Here is an 18149-nt window from a genome sequence, read left to right on the forward strand (position 1 = left end):
TTTCTTCTTCTTCTCGAATTCATTTAGAATACGATGAAAGAGAAAAATCAAAGATAACCAGAGGCTTCAAGAGGAAATAACTGAATAGAAAAAAATTTTTTTGAAAAAACGAATCTATTTGAAGAAGATGTGTTTTTCATCTTCGTTCAATGGAGATTCTTGATGAAAATAATTGAAAAGATAAGAATGGAATTTTTGCTTTTTCTTTTCTTTTCTTTTTCTTTTTTTATAAAAAAGGAAACAAAAACAATAATAAAAATTTTTCAATCTATTTTTTGTAATTTTGCGAAATGATGAAAATTGAAAAAGACAGTTTTTCGAGTGAAAAAATAAAATGAATTGAATTTGGCTAAACGTTTACAAAATAATCAGAAATATCCAACGATAATTCATCATAATATTTTCTGTTAAGAAAATCAAACATTTCATGAAAACTTGTGATGACATCTTCGTATCCTTCTTCTTCTATCTTTTCAAGCACCTTCCCTTTCAACTCTTTTCTTTTCGCTTCTTTTTCAGTTTCATCTTTGTTCACTCCATTCTTCTCCTCCTCTTCCTCTTCTTCCATTTCATCATCATCAACATCAGTCTTTTTTTTCATTTTCCTTGTAACAATCAAAAAATAATTCAATCCTCTAAATGACATTCCTTCATCCAATGATTGCAGCTGCAACCCTTCCAAAACAGCATCAAAAGCTCCTCCTTTCAACAAATCTTCAACTTTCACACTTCCATATTTTACTGCATCCCTCAAAGAATGAACGCAAAAGACGCTAATTTCTCTGTTATTTTCTCTTGCCGCTTGAAACACTTTCACAATGCTGTTGATGAGTACAACCAATTCCTCAGACCACAATGTGCAATACTCAAAGAAAGAATCAAGAATAAAAAGCCATTTGAAGATTGTCTGCACTTCTTTCGCTTCTTTTCCTCTTCTTTCTCTTCCTCTTCTTTCCTCTTCTTTCTTTCTCGTCCAATCAACACATTTCATTAGATATTCAAGTTCACTTATCGCATCTCTCACAAAATGTAGTTCATTCACTATCACTTCTTTCAAGCTTTTATCAATGCCCAATCTGTCAATCAAAAAACCCCAAGCTGATTGATAGGCAAGTTGTGTGAGATTGTGATGCTCCTGATGATATTTGATGATTTCTGTGATTTCCTTCATATACAGTTTTTGTTCGATAAACTTATTTAAAAAAAAAAAATCAATTATTTCAAAAAGGAAATAGAAAATTTCATACAGCTACACTTTCAATATTGTTCAAAGCCAGCAAAGCTATTTCCACTTCTTTTTGTATTTCCTCATTTTCCTCTTTCTTCAATGCAACTTTCAGAAGGCAAGGTACAATTTTTGAACTTAATTCCGAAGAAATTCCTTCGTTAAGCAAAAGATAGCATTCGCAAAGATCTTCCAGTAGCTTTTCGTTCTTTTCTTCATTTTTCTTATTTTCATCAACAAGCATTCTCTCAAATCTTCTGCACATTAAAGAACTTTTAAAGGCAATACTAAACAATTCAAAAAGAACTTTGCAATATCCAACGCGTTTCAACAACAATAAAGCATTTTCCATTGACATTTTCTTTTCTTCAATCATCTTGTATATTTCATTGAACATTCTTATTGTTAAAACAAAATCGAACATTTCGAAATTCATTTCCTCCACAAGTCCGTTCATTTCCACGATTTTCTGTTTCTGTTCTTCCTCATTGCAATGCTCCAACTGATCAAGCAATTCTTCCTCAATCATCAAAAATCAAAAATATGAGATCTTTGAAAATACACAATAAATGTTAACAAACTTGAAAACTTGTCTGCAAGAGACGGCTCTTGAGAATCATCATTAAATATATCTTCAAAGAACATTTCAATTCTGTCTATTATTAGCAAAGATCAATTTACAGCAAAATTTCAAACAAAAAAACAGAAAAACAAAAAAAGCAAATATTGTTCATAATTGACAAAACAAAGATTAATGCCAAACCCTATTCTTTTGTTTAGCAAAAATAAGTGCTAAAAAATAATTCACAAAGAAGCCAACTAGAAAGTCTTTATCAAGTCAAAAACGAAAGAACTAAATTTCTTTCTGATCGAACCAACAATAATTAATTTCACTGAAATGGATGGACTTTCGATTGAAAATTTGAACAATTGGAAATTATTCCACATATTTGGCATTTATTGTTTAAAAAAATAATTTCTATTTGTCTATTCTGAGCCTCATGAAGAAGAGGCAATAAATAGTTTTGAAGAACAGAACAAAGAAGAGAAAAAAAAGCCACAACTTGCACATTAATCATACATGTGCTTCAGTGATCCTTTAAATTAAAATACATTTGCATTTCAATTTTAACACTCTTATTTAAAGTTATCTGAAAGCTTTCCTTGTCAGAAATAATTTTTTCTGTTATTTCAGAGTGTTTGCTGGCTTCTGTGAACATCTCAAATTTAATGAGTTGATGAAAGTTATAAGATATAGGAATAACTTTATCAGTTGTTCGTTTCTTGAGTGGGTTATCAGGTTGAAGGAAGATTGATGGTAGGAATCATAATATCGTTGTTACATATTTTTTGATGTTTGGGAGTGTGCAGTTGGATACATTTGAGACAGTTTCATGACAACAATGGGCAATATTTTCAATAGAGCATTGAAAGATATTCTATTCCAAAAGGCTTTGAAGCTGAGCGAAGATGAAAAAATTCGAGAAGGCGAAGGGAGGTTAATTCAATATGCGGAACCAAGCACATGAGAAATTTAAAAGTTCATTTCAACATATTGATCGTTTAATGGTGTTGCCACTTGACGTGTATTTTTCTGTGAATACGCTTGTTACGTTTTCTGGAAAATCATCTTTTTGGGTTGTTTTTATAATTATTTTTGATTCACCGATTTCTGCGTGGATTTCGAGGCAAACCTTGAAGCAACATGAAAGAAGAAGAAACGAATCAAAAAGACAGAACAGATAACGATAGAAATGTTTGATCAAATTAATGTGTGTTATCCAATTTATTGTTGCATTTGCAATGTTTTTTCAAAAAAAAAAAAAAAAAAAAAAAAAAAAAAAAAAAAAAAAAAAAAAAAAAAAGACACTCCCCCTTTCCTCTTCTTCTCCCATAAGAATAAAAAAATATTTCTCTCATTCTTTTTTTTTCCGACTTTTTTTTTCCCTTTCAACACACCTCTCGTTCTCCTGCTGAATACAATTAATTGATTATTTCATTCCAAATAGCATTTCTGCTGTTGCTTTGCTTCGTTTTTGGATTAATTCTTCATTTGTCATTATCATTCTTTTCATCATCATTTCTTTTTCTTTCTTTTTTTTCCTCTTCCTCTTCCTCTTCCTCTTCCTCTTCCTCTTCTTCTTCTTCTTCTTCTTCTTCTTCTTCTTCTTCTTCCTTTCAAATAACTTTTCCAAAAGATTCGTCAATCATTCCCCCTTTTTCCTCTCATCTCTCCTCAAAATGCCTCAAATTCAAACTTTTTCTGTGAATAATGAGATAAACATTTTCTTTTCACCTCCATTTCAATTTTGATCAATGTCAAAAAACATGAACGAATCCAACATTCGCCCTGTATCTCCATCATTTGTCTTTATAAATGGCATTCGCTGTCAGTCCGTAAGATTTAGCTTGAATAATCACATATTCCTCATTTAATCCATTCTTGTTAATTTCATTCCTCTGAACTGATAGGAATTTAAAAAAACTGATCAACACTCAAAAAAATATAAATTTAAAAATGCAAGCAAACACCGGACTTTCCGCCCCTTCCGTTTTGCCAGCAGATGCTGCTTCGGTGTAGCTGGCTTTCAAATACTTTCTTCAAATCAGAAAAAGAACGTCCAGCTGATTTGCTTTTCCTGACCATTGTCTTTTAAATTAATAATAATGTATTTTCCTATAATTGACTGAACCTTGTCAATTTCTCGAAGCAATAAATTTCATTTGGCACGCTTAATTCAATTATCCATAGGCCAAGGAAATGCCAATAATTGACGAGATAGAAATTGGTAAGCAAATGAAATTGCTATTCATCTGCGCTTTTAAACATTAATCATCCAAAATGAGATTCAAAAACGAAGAGATATCAAATCAAACAATTAAAATAAAGATGAATAAAATGAACAAGATTTCAAAAATTGAAAGCAAAATGAAATTATCAGAATATAGATTATTTAATAATATATAAAAAGTAAAGTCACACCTCACTCAATCAAATGAAAATACAAAGAATTAAATAATCACAAAAATATATGAGGTAACAAATATGGTTAAAATATTCAAAATGCATTATTTATTGTATAATATGATTGTATGCATAATATACAATTGAAAGATTATGTCGTTTGAATAAAGTTCAGAAATTGATAGCAATGAAGGGAATATGATCCATCTTGATCAACAAGAAAATCAATTCTTTGTTATCTTGTTGTTAACAAGATGATGATTAAAATAACGCATATGGCGATATTTCTGAGTATTTATGGAATAAGTGTGTGCTTGGATAGAGAGTGGAAGGAGAGTGTGGTATGTGGATGTGTTTGTGCATGTAATTCATCCATTGAGTTGAGAGGGATGATATTGACGAGGCATGAGCATGGTAGTGTGATGCGTGGTTTGAGGGGAAGTATGATTGTGATGAGGGGATGTATTATAGGAACGGGAAAGGACGATGAGGCAGGGGCATTTGATCTGAGCAGGAGCATTGGGGTGTTGACAAACATCACGTTGAAGGGGTGGAGAAAGGGGGGAGAGATATACTCGGGAAGGCTGTTTGGAGGGAAGGGATATGGAAGGGAGAAGGGTGGAGGTGAAGAGAAAAGAGGAGAAGAAGGAGAAAGAGGAAGAGATAGAGGAAGAGAAGGAGATGGAGATGGAGAAGGCATCGAAGGGAGTATTTCGGTGAGTGAATCACGATTCTCTTCTTTTTGTGTCTCATCAGCCCCATTCCTCTCGTCGCCTTCAATACCCCTAATGTCCCTCTCCCATCTGACATTTTTCAACATCTCAACAGCAAATGATGCGTGTTTGCCTGCAACAGCTACATCATCCCAAACCTCATGTCTGATGAACAGTTGTTCCTTTTCATCAGTCTGCAATGCATATGATGGGGGGATTGTCCCTTCCCTCAATAACCCCTTGGCATCCTTGATAGCCTCAAACACCTCGTTTATTGGGTGTTGCAGAACAAGAAACGTTGAATACACTGGAACTGAAAATAATAAGAAACATCCAGGGAGACATAATGAAACAGAAAATGGAGCTAATTCATTCGCTTGGTGTGAATGGAATGGCTCAAAAACCACTGGGTCTGGAACTTCTTATTCAGATGGAACTTCAAATGGTGGAGCAATTTTCATGTATGGCTTGTCATCAGGAACACTTTCAGTGAAATTTTGTTCTTTTAATGATTGCTATGCGCATTATGGCGGTGGTGGTATTATGTGCCGTGAGATCAGTTCAATCAATATTGAGAACAACTCATTCAATGCATGTACTGCACAAAATTATCGTGGGGGAGGGATGTATGCCTATTCCATTTCAACATGTGTCAGGATCAGCGGGTGCGAGTTCCAGAAATGCACTTCAAAATATAATGGAGGAGGATTATTTCTTCAATCTTTTCAGGTTTCTGGATCTTCCTGTATTGGAACAGAAAATGGCAAAGGGGAGAGCGCTTGTGTGTTTGAGTGTTTCTTCACTTCTTGTTTGGTTCGTGAATATAATGGAGGAGGGATGTATTGTCATGGCGTTCCAGCTTCATTCAAAATGAGGAGTGTCCAGTTTATTTCATGCAAAACAACAACAACTGGCGGAGGATTGTGTTTCAATCCAAACCAACAAACAGCACCAAGTGACAACGCTTATTGTTATTTTTTCTTCTTTCATGATTGTAGATGCAGCGATTCCACTCCATATGGTCACGATGTATATTTTCGTGATGATTTCCATCTTTTTTCTTCAAAAAATCCGTTTTACGAATCTTACACAACTAATGATGATGAGAATAGATTGACATATCATTATTTTGATGGAAAAGATTACTATTATATGCACACAGAAAAGAAATGGTGGCTAAAAGACAAAACTGTTTATGCCTCAGTGAGCGGGAATGACTTGTATGAGCCGTGTGGGGCAAATGAGTCAAATCCGTGTCTGACAGTGAAGAAGGCGTTTGAGATGTGTGAGATACTGTTGAGCATATCAATCACTCTTAAGGAAGGGAATCACATAAGCGAGACAACAACGATTGAGATTGGAGAAAAGAAGATTTCAGTTGTTGGAAAAGGAAGGGAAGCATGTTCGATTGGAACAGGAGCGCTTTCATCACCATCAGCAGCAGGAGCGCTGTTCAGTGTGACAACAGGTCATCTTGGTTTATTGCACATGAAAGTTGATTGCAATTTAAATTCAAGTCCTTTGCCAAGTGTAGCTGTGGTGTCTGATGGGAGTGGGTCACTCTCATTGGAGGATGTTGTGATCACCACGAGCAAAACGGGAAACTATGTGATGTTGTCGTCAGTGTTTGTGGTGCCGCTGTCACAGCTGTCGATGGTTGGTGTGGAGATCAAAGATATGAATGTCTCAAAACCATTGTTCTCTGAGCCAGATCTATCTTCTTCTTCTTCATCATCATCATTGTCGTCATTGTCGTCATCTGCACTGTATCTGACTGCCACAGCATCAGGAGATAGTGTTCTGGCAAATATGAAGGTGATGAATGTGAAGTTGACTGAAGGAGATGGGGTGGTTGTTGCAAAGAGTGTGAAGGCAGGAGAGACGTTTGTGGTCAAGAATGTGACAATCGAAGATTGCGAGTGCAAGACTGGAAGTGGTGGTGGGATTAAGGTTGAGTTGAAATCATCAAGCAAGTTGCAGGTTGAAACATTTACAAAATTCAACAGATGCAAGTGCAGCGGATATGGAGGAGGGATTATGCTGTATCTGGAAGATGGCTCGCACGACTTCTCAATTGTGTCTGTAGACTTTTCAGGTTGCATTGCAATGTCTGGTGGAAATTATGTATTTGTGAATGGGAGCAATTCGGCAAGCTGGAAAAGAAGCTCCTCAACGCTGAATGTCCAACATGATAGTAAAAAATTCAACGAGTTGGTGGGATATGATCGGAGTGACACAACAATGGGGCTATTCCCGCTGAATATCTTTTTGGACACAATATCCGGTGCTGCGCATGTTGGGAAGGCAAAGAATAATCTGGGCGGATACAATTCATGGTTTTGCGGGTTCGCTTATTATCCTTGTGCAACAATCACTTACACTGGCCAGACACGATATTCGGGCAAGGACAAAAACATCGAATTGGATTCAGGATTCGAGCTTGCCGAAGAGGTGTCCATGACAGATTTTGACAAAGAATGGCTGATCTCTTGCGCCACAAAGGGGATGAATGTGAAAGTGATTCGCCCGAGTTCCATAAGTTCTGATTGGCTGATCAACGCGCAGAGCACATGCAAAATAGAAAATATCACCTTTTCACTGCCAACAGAGCTTGCAGGCGTGAAATCGCTGATTTTGGCCAACTCCACATCCATCACACTCACAGACTGCTCGTTAGTAAATTCACCAGACAATATCGTTGGCCAATCGATTGGATACAGCTTTGTAAATGCGTTGTCAGGAAAACTTTGGATGGAGCAATTTGAAATCAGAGAAGGTCTGACATTTGATGGGCATTCGTTGGTTGAGTTTGTGGCAGGGGTGAGTGTTGTGTATTTCAAAGGTTGCATTATTAACTCGATTGACAAGAAAAGTGGAAATGGGGGATTCCTGAAAGGAGTAGTCGGAGAAGACTTTGGGGAAGGACCGATAGGAATTGTTGTGATTGAATCATGCGTTATAAAGAACTGCAAATGCCGGAGAAAAGAAGGAAAAGACGGAAAAGGAGGAGGAATATGCATGAGTGTGAAAGGAGAAGGAAGCGTTGTGGTGAATGGGACGAGCGAGTTCGATGGATGCGAGGCATACAAAGGGGAAGATGCTGAAGGGAGAGGCGGAGGAATAATGCTGGAGATGCTGAGCTCGAAAAGCAAGTTGGAGATTGCATCAGAAGTAAAATTTTCGGTCGATACGGCAAACAAAGCTAAATACGGGAAGGATGTGTTTGTCAGTTGCGGTTCGGGAATATTGCTGGAAACAAAAATAAATCCAACTTCCTTTGCCTTCATCAAACCCTCTGATGAAATATCAAATGATTCACAGACAGTTTTGAATTTGTGTGGGAGCGAAAAGGGGAATGAAGATGAAGTGATTCCGCTGTTTGTGTATTTGTTCTCAATCGGATCGAAATTAACTGTTGATGGGAGCGGAAGCGTGGCATATGATCACAGCTACTGTGGATTTGAGAAGTTTGGGTGTCAAACAATTAATTATTGCATGAGCACTCGAGTTCCAAAAGGCTTCCAAACAGTTGAGGTTTCTTCTGAATCATCAATAAATGATGAAATCATCGGGCCTTCATTCAATGTGATAATTTCAGGCAGAATAGTGTCATCCGATGGAGAGAGGATGGGAGTGAATGTGAGTGATGGAGGATCAGACACACAAAATTGTCTTGTTGGATGTTCGAGTTCACTGACAATGAGGAGACTTTCATTTGTTGTGAAAGGTCAGCTGAATTCCAGGAGAAGTGCATTCATTCACTCAACATCAACACTTAGTGTGACGAACTGTTCAATCTCATTTGAGAGTGGGGCATTGACCGATGGAAAGATAGGATACAGCATCATTGACATGACAGGAGGAGAACTGATTATCGACGGATTGATGATGGAAATTGCAACGACACTGACAATGAATGGGAAATCACCAATATCAATGACAAGTGGAGCTCAATTGGAGATTTTGAATAGCAGAGTGAATGGAGTGGAGGTGGAAGGCGGGAGCGGAGAAGGAAGAGGTTGCATTGGTGCTGCGATAAATGAAGATGGAAGCGCTATTGTGGATAACTGCAGCATTTCAACAACATGCACAGGTGGAAGTGGAATGAAAGGAGGAGGGATGATGATATCGGTCGGGGAGAGAGGAAGTTTGGAGATCAATGATGTGCGATTTTCAGGATGCCAGGTGCCAACAGAAGACAACTTGCAGAAAGGAAGAGGAATGGGAGGAGGAATGTTTGTCAGCTTGGCAGATACAATGGAATCATTTGTGCTTGAAGGAGTGACATTCAGCGAGTGCAATGCTTGGAAAGGGAAGAAAATGTTCATATCGGGAAATGACCTGAGCGAGGTTATGTCAAACGAAAAACTGAAAAAGGAGTTGAGTACAAGTGATGAGAATTCCTTGGATGAGCTGTGTGGATGGGAGAGAGCAAGCACAGGAGAAAATGGATATGTGATTCCACTGGTTGTGTATTTGTGGACGAACTGGAGCGGGAATGGGTTTGTATCGAAGGAGAAAGGAGGAGACTTCAGCGAGTGTGGGTATTCAGAAGCACCATGCTCATCGATTGATCACTTAATTTCTCTGAGATATAGCTCACTCGGAGAAGGCGAAACACACATCAACATTGTGGGATCGGGGTTATTGAGTCATTCCATATCATTCTTGTCTTCGTTGCCAGCTTCACAAGATTCAGAGTTGCCAAAAGTTGTGATAAAAGCTGCGGCGAAAGAGACTGGCGTGACGATTACTGATGAAGATGAAGTTGATCTGAAAGATTCAATGATATCATCTAATGTGAGTTTGTCACTTGCAAACATGTCATTCACAAAGCCAGTCGCGAAAACTAATCATGCAGTATTCATTGAATCGTCAGGAACAAATGCACTCCTGACAGTAACGGATTGTTCATTTGGCTCATTGACAGGGCTGACAGAGACATTTGGATATTGCATGATGAGAGTGAATGGAGGGAGCGCTCTGATTGAGAAATGCACGATGAATTTGATTTCTGATTTGAAAGGATTCATCAGTTTCAGCCGAAGTGTCAATCAGGTGATTGTTCAGAAAGTGAACATTTCATTAACCACTGTGACAGAAGGAAGCCTGATTTCGATATTTGAGGATGAACTCGCATATGAAGTGTCAGTTTCATCGAGTTTGAATGCGGCAGAAAACAGTCATCCTAAAAACAGCATGCCATTGCTGAAAGTTAATGGCTGTTCATTTGCCAATATCACGAATGAAGGAAATAGGGCAAGTGTTGTTGATGTGGGATCATTTGATTATGCAATAGAATGCATGATGGATGAGTGTTTAATGACGAGTTGCAAGAGTACCTTGAGCAATGAAGGTGGAGGAGTGAAAGTGGTGTTGAAGGATGATGAATCTGTTTTAAAAGTGAATGGCAGCTCATTTTCGTTATGCAAGTGCTCGATGGAATCAGGGCGCGGAGGAGGGCTGTTTATTGATGAAGCAGATCCAAATGTTAACTGTGCTGATGCGACTCAGATGCCACGCCTGTGGATCAAAATTGTTAACATCAAGTTTTCGCTGAATGAGGCATTTGTTGGGAAAGACATATTCATCAAATGTCATTCAATTGTACGCCAGATCAGCGAAACACTGTTCACTCTTGACTACAACCAGGAATCATTGAACTCAGACAACTCCATCTGCGGATGCGATTCAGAAATCGAGGGAATTGATAATCTGATTCCACGAATCACATACTTTAAAGGTCTTCAAGTATTTGTGAATGCGGGAGGGGAGGATGGCAGATTATGTGGGACATGGAACTATCCATGCAAGAGCATCAATTGTGGGATTGATCACATTCAGGAAGGAGTGATGAATGCGATTCTGATTGATGGGGAAGGGGCTGTGACAATGGAATGTGTGATTGGAGACCTGGTTGTGAATTCATTCAAAAAGTCTCAGGCGATTGTGAAGCTGAAATCCAAGATTGAGAAATCAGCAGAGAAGGATAGCATCATGGAGTTTATAAATGAAATCGCTGTGGAGAAGTGCTCATTCGAGTTTGAAGACACTTTACAGACAACTCATTGCTTCATTCTGAAGGTTAAGAACGGAATGACAAAAATTCAAGAATGTGAATTCTTCTCCTCTTCCGATGAACTAAAATTGAACAGTTCAATTGTTAGTGTAGAAAGCGGAGAGCTGAGGATATCGGAAACAACATTCAGGGATTTGCACTCAACAACAGCAGTACTTTCCTTCAATGAAAAATCGAATGTGACGCTGCTTGAAACAAGCATTTCAAATATCAAAAGTGAGGGAGATGTTGTGAGTGTTGGGGGTAAAGCGAAAGTGGTGATGAAGATCATGACGATAGAGAATGTGAGTGTAGCATCAGAAAGATGTGTTGTTGCGATGGAAGATGCAGAACAGGAGGTGAGAGTGCTGAACTGCTCGTTTGGAAAATGCAGGAATTCGGTGAACAAGGGAAGCATTATGCAAATAAGGCAATTTGAGGATATGATGGTTGAGGCATGTGTATTTGATGGGAAAAAAGAGGAGAAAGAAGCAGAGGCAGCGAACGAAGGAAACAAGGGAAAAGAAGGATTGTGCGAATGGAATGGGTCATTGGTTGACATTGAAAACAGCAATGTGGTGATGAAGGAGACAACAGTTATGAAGAGCAAGGAAGGAGGGATGTGGGTGAGCGGAGGAAGCGTGAAGATTGAAAACAGCAAGTTTGAGAATAACAATCCTGAGGTTGAGGGATATCCATCAGCGCGAAGGAATGTGATCTGCACAGGGAATAGTGAGCTGAATGTTGCGAGTGTGAAAGGGGGAGATGGAATCGAGAAAAACTCATCGCTTTGGATTTTGGATGAAGGATGTCAATTGGGAGGGATTGCATCAGAAAGAGGATCATCATTTTTCATCCCAGTTCTGGAAGAAGTGACAAATACAACCAGTCGAACAGGGGAAATGGAACTGATCATTCACGGGAAGTTGCTTCTTCCGTGCAATCTGTCAGTGAAGATAAGCATGAAGGATGGAAATGAAGAGGAAATAGGGAGAAAGGAAATTAATGGAGAAGGCTCTATTTCGGAGAACGAAGTGCATTTTGTTGTCTCATCGGAGCAGCTGGAAGCAATCGAGAACAAAACAGAAGTGAGCCTGAACATTTTGTTTGGGAAAGGGATGTTGTCATCCACAAATACATTGGTTGTGATAAACAAGAGTGAGGGGGAAATGAAAGGGGATGAAAATAAAGGAGAGAGAGAAGGAGATGAAAGAATATCCGAAGGAGGGAATAAAATTGAATGGAGTTTGGTTGCCTTTATTGGGTGCATTGTTATTATTGTGATTCTGTTATTTGTGATTATTATGGTCGTTGTGTTAATGAGAAAGAAGCAGAATGGAGGAAGAATGAGAGTTGAAGACGGAGACATTGAAGAACCAAAGAATGCAAAAATTGATGAACTGAGAACAGAAGATATTGCGGAAAGAGTTGAGGAGGAAAAGAAAATGCAAACACCATTGGCTGACAAAACGGGGGCTGAGATGAAGGTGTCATCAAATAAAGGAGAGGAGATGGAGGAGTGCGAGAACAAAGAAATGGTTGAAAATTCATTTGATTGTGAAGAAGTGATGGAAGTGGCTGCAGTGAATTTAGTTGAAATACATACTGTTCCTTCACTTATTTGTGGTGGAGCAGATGGAAGCATGGAGGGTGGTGCTTATGCAGGTGGAAAAGAAGATGAAAATATTTCAAAAAGAGATAGAAAAGCGAAAAATGGGAAAGGAAGGAAGGGGAAGAAACGGAAGCAAATAGAAGAGGTTGATGAAATTGGGGATGAGAGAGGAGGATCCGAGATTGGATTGGAGGAGTTTGGAGGGGTTGCAGCTGCAGATGATGGAAGAAATGGAAAGCCGACAGAATATTATATTGGGATATGTTCTGCACCAAATAGTCATTTTTCGATGATTGGAGAGGATTCAGAAGAGCAGGGGATGAAGAAGATGATGGAAGAAGAAAGGAAGGTGGTAAAAGAAGGGAGAGAAGAAGAAAGAGAGGAGGAGGAAAGCGTGATGAAGGAAATTGGAGGAGCACGAGAAAAAAGAAATGGAGAGACTGAAGAAGCCGAAGGAGAAGAAATGATGAAAGAATGTGAAGGGTTTGAAGATGAGGCGAAACTGACGGATGTTGATGGATGCATGAATGGTGAGGAAAGTTCGAAAGGTGAAGAAGGAGAAGCGGAAGGGAAGCGGAAGAGGAGGAAGAAAAAGAAAAGGAGAAATCAGAAAAGAGAAGATAAATCGGAAATTGTCAGAGATATCGTTGAAATGGGATCGTTAGATTCAGGATAGTGCAGCATTGAATATGGCAGATAATGTTGCCATCCTTGCTTCAAATAACGAAGTTGGATAAGAGGGAGGGGAGAATGAAGCTCAGAAATCAGAAAAAATAATAATATGAAAGAACTTTCAATGCGCGTGTATCGAAAGGAAGAGCACTGATGGAACTGTTTTGCTCCCTGAAAATCAGTTCATTTGTGAAATGAAAGACGCTCCCAGTCAAACTTTTTGCTGCATGTTCTGAAAGAGAAGAGTTGAAATAACTTTGCCTATTTGATAACTTGCCTATTGTTGCCGTTGCAATTGTGTCTCATCTTTTCTCAAAATCTTTTATATTCATTTTTCAATTCAATTCAATTCAATTTTTAATTTTTTATAAATTGTGTTTGTGTATTTTTCCAACCGGAAGTTTTAGAAGGAAGCATTTCACTTTATTCGTTTTTTTTCAGAAAAAGTTTTGTCCAGCTGTCATGTTTTTGTTCAATTTTCTTCTTGACTTTGACTATTTTGACATCTCAACTTTATTTCTTTTCTTTTTTTGAATATTTCTGTCACCTCATCACAACTTATTTGCTTGCTTTTCTTCTAGATTATATCGTTGGGCTGCATGGCGCAATGATATATTTGAAGTACTTTCAGTCAATCCTTGTCACATCACGAATTTTGAAAACGCCTTTTTATTCAACAAACACTCAACTCAAGAGCTTGATTCTGTTTTTTTCATTCATTTTTTGATGCAAAAGAATCGCAAAGAGAAGGAAGCATTTCTCAATAGGAGAATGTCTGAGATAATTAAACATCATTTATTCATGAAAAGTTCGTTTTATTTAATTATCTGGAGATAAATAAAATTTGAACATTTTCATCATAATATTATTCCAACTCATCAAAATTAACGTCCACAAAAAATAATAACATTATAAAGCATTTATAACCATTCAAGTGAAATTTGGTAAGTTCTAATGAAATTTTGATAAAAATATTTAAATTTCAATTTCACCTAAAGATAAGGCAAATGAAACTTTTCTTGAACATATAATTAGTTATTTTTTTTTTAATTTTTGTGATTTATTCATCACTTGCTGAGTATCATAAAGTGTTATAAATATGATATTTTTCATTTCTTATAAAATGAATGAGAAATTGAACCTCGAATGTTATTCTTTATCAATAAACATGAAAATGTTCACTGTTACAGAAAAAAAATATCTTCGTTGAAATCTGATTATTTATGAATGAATTCGCATCATATTGTTAAATAATGCATTTTACAGTCAAGATAAGTCATAAGCATTGAAATTAATTCAAATAAATTAAATAAAACCTTCAAAGGATTTTGAAAGTGAATTCATTGACTATTCTGCCGTGAAACATTATTGATTTCAGTTTACAAAATTAATGTGAATAATTTTTAATGTTGAATTATTAATAATCTTACAATAGGAAACGAATTCATTTGAAATTTTTGAGTTTTCATGAAAGGTGATTTTTTTCCGAATAATAAGAAATTTTCATGTTTTGAGACAATCAAGAAAAATCAGAGTTCAATTTGTCATCTGTTAAACGAATATTGATGATATGGGCGATTATTTTTGAAATCATATTTTTTTCATACAAAAATTTCGGTGCAAAAGTATTTCTTGAATATCAATAAACAAAAATTGAAAAGTGAAAAGGCTTGTTCAATGCCTTTTATTTTTTGATTCGGATCAACCGTTTGTTTTTTAGACAATCATCATGCTTCTTTTCTTTTGAAATAAAATTTTCTTTAAAAAAACTTTCAATCTATGAAAAATCAACACCGCGAAAAAATATCTGATTTCAAAAATAATCACCCATATGTTATGCACTAATGACTTTCTGAAACACTGCCAGACCCTAATTTTTTCATGAAAAAAAATTTTTTTAAAAAAATACTGAATTTTGTAATTTTTGAAAAAGAAGTTCGACATATTTGAATAATAAATTAAGTATATGCAGTAAGTGTTAATAATGGTGGACACTTTCAATATCTGCGGACAGTGGTATTATCTCAACAACAATTGATAGTTGCATTTTAGAAATAAAAACAATTATTACTAAAATAAACGCTAACTCACAAGTTATGCAGATATGAAACAACTTGCTCCAAATAATAAAAAACGAAACGTTTAAAAAATTTAGTGAAACTCGGAGAAATTAGATTCTCCGAGTTTCTCCTAAAAGAAAAAACAATTAAAAAAGTTATATTGTGTTGGATGGGTTACAAAAACAATTCGAATAAGATCATATTCATTGAGAATGCAATTGGGTTTATTATCCAAGCACAACTATCAATGGTTGTTGAGAGAAAGCCACTGTTCACAGTTATTTAAAGTGTCTACCATTATTAACACTTACTTTAATGTATTTTTAAAAAATGAAAAAAAAAAAACCCAAATAAGAACAAAGTCAATGACTTTAACAAGTTTTGCTTAAATGCAATCAAAAAACGTAAATTTGTAAGGTTAAGAGAGAAGGACAGTTCAAATGCTGTTGAGAAAGAAGATTCATGCAAATATTCAGTTGTTTCTTTTTGTTTATTCAGGTTTTTGGGGTTTTTTAGTGAATTAAATATAATTTTTCAACACTTTTATTTTGGGTTTTATCAACCTGTTTGAATTGAATCGATCACTTCACATTTATTGTTTTTCATATTGAAGGAAAAAATTATATATACAGTTTTAAAGATCAAAGCGAAATCGATTTTCGCTGTTTTCACGTATTTGCAATTACAAAATTGCACCTTTTGTTGTAAGAACGTTGGTCATCAATTAAATTTACATAAAAGTGTTATCTTTGCATTTTTTAGATGTTATTACCATTTATTTTGCGCAAAATCCTTATCAATTTGAATACAAGCTGTTCAGAAAATAAACACTATCCTGCAACGAATTGCGATTTTTATTTGTGAATGGAGCACATTCTTTGGAATGAAATAATGGCAGCTCGATTTTTATTCAAAAAATAATACATATTTTGTTTGGACAATTTTTTATAGATTTATTAAAAAAGGAATTGCGATCGTGAAGTTTCATTCAACATCGATTCCTTGATCCAAAAAACTAATAATAATGATGGATTCCTGCATTTCCCACCAAAATTCTGCTTCTCCTTTTCATTTACAAAGTGGGTCAATCAACATAGCAAACATGAGTTTGATCCCCCAAGAGAGTCTTAACCCATCCAGCATCATATTTGCATCTGATGATTCAAATGTTGCTGTTTTGAGCAATTCTGTCATCACGGACCTGGCTGTTTCAGCTTCAGACAATTTCCTGTTATCAGGAAAGAGCAAAAGCGAACAGATCATAAATTGTGCCTTCAGGAACATGTCTGTGAAATATGCCTCGAATAGCGATCATTTTGTGGAACATTCATGTTTTCTGAGTTCGATGGAGAACACACTCATTTGTTCATGTGTGAATGCGTTAAAAGGAGGAATTTCAAGTAGGTCCTATTCTTCTCAAGAATTTATCTGCAAAAACACAACAATTAGCAATGGAAAAAGAGAAATGAATGCTCTTGAGAAAAAAGAACAAATGAATTTGACAGATAGCCAATCATTTTCATTGTGCGAATGGGAAGATTGCACAGCACCACAAGGAGGCGCTCTTTATGTTCATAACAATGAAAAAGCAATTTTGACAGTTGAAAATTCTTCTTTTGTTAGATGCAATGCTTCATCCACAAGAGGGGGTGCAATATACACATTGAAAATCGCTGAATGCATTGTGCTTCATTCATCATTTGCTCAATGCACATCAGCAGGAACAACAAATTGTTGAGGAGGAGGGATTCAAGTTGAATATATTTATACGCAACCGATTATCGATGATTGCTCTTTTCAAAACTGTTTCTCCGGAAACGACGGAGGTGCAATTGACCTCCGTCAAACAAAAACCAATATCCAGAAGGAATGCATAAAGAATTCAATATTTGACTCTTGCGAAGCGAATCATTCAACCTCCTCAGGTGGAGGTGCAATTCTACATTGGTATCCTACGGATAAAGTTGTCATTTCAAACTGCCTATTCCGCAATTGCTATTCAATGTGCGGAGGAGGCGCTGTTGCGCAGGCAATAAATGTGAATAATAATGGAATTTTGTTTTTTTTCTGCTTTTTCCACAATAACACGTGTGGAAAATTGGGAAATGATTTATCTCTGCAAAACTCAGCGTCAAATAATATTGATTCAACCTGTTATTCAACCAGTAAAGCAACAAACAGAGTTTGTACAAACTTTTATTCAAACGTTGATCACAGTGAATGGCTTAGCAATGATTTTGGAAATGTGAGATTTGTCTCATCAGCTGATTCACAACCAAAAGGCAACGACACATATGCTTGTGGAATTTTTGAATCTTATCCATGCAGCACCATCAGTCGTTGCCTCACACAATTGATTCCAGACTTGGTTCCCATGTTGAAGTTTCTTGGGGAACAATAATCGAAACAAATAGTTTTGGTTGTGGATCTGACACTTTTACTGTTTATGAACAAAGCAATATGAGCACATCAATCCATACAGAATTTTAAGCATCTGGGCTGTCTCTATTTTCTGTGTCAGAAGGCTCATTGAATGCAAGTGATTTTGTTCTTGCGCACAACTCAGCACATGTAAATAATCGAGTCTCAAAACTATTAGAGATAAGTGGAGCAGGATAGATGCATATAAGTGGGCTAAACATATCTGCTGGAAGTATGCAATCAGCAAAAACAGCATTTACTACAGAATTGATGAATGTTTTGAACGAGAAGAAAAGATGGGAAATGTTCACTAAACAATGATTGTTTCCGGGTCATTATTGCTAATGTTATGTTTTACGAACGAAGCATTCCGAATTTTTTGAATTCTGCTTTGATGGAATGGAAAGAACAACTTGGAATGCG

The 18149-nt window shown here is 36.5% G+C and overlaps 2 protein-coding genes across 2 annotated transcripts; one reads left to right on the forward strand and one right to left on the reverse strand.

Annotated features, from left to right (window-relative positions):
• Positions 1-247: 247 nt before the first annotated feature.
• MONOS_13562 (uncharacterized protein) lies at positions 248-1490 on the reverse strand (the record flags this gene model as incomplete). Its single annotated transcript, XM_067866275.1, has 2 exons — positions 248-1192; positions 1248-1490. 2 exons carry the CDS (start codon positions 1488-1490, stop codon positions 350-352), a joined length of 1086 nt encoding a protein of 361 aa, XP_067721805.1. The 3' UTR covers positions 248-349.
• Positions 1491-4444: 2954 nt separating this feature from the next.
• Positions 4445-13249, forward strand: MONOS_13561 (uncharacterized protein; the record flags this gene model as incomplete). The annotated part of the gene is made up of 1 exon (XM_067866274.1): positions 4445-13249. One exon carries the CDS (start codon positions 4445-4447, stop codon positions 13247-13249), a length of 8805 nt encoding a protein of 2934 aa, XP_067721806.1.
• Positions 13250-18149: the final 4900 nt, after the last annotated feature.

The sequence above is a fragment of the Monocercomonoides exilis genome (genome assembly GCF_001643675.1).
Source record: "Monocercomonoides exilis strain PA203 chromosome Unknown scaffold45-810774, whole genome shotgun sequence".
Classification (NCBI taxonomy): Eukaryota; Preaxostyla; order Oxymonadida; family Polymastigidae; genus Monocercomonoides; species Monocercomonoides exilis.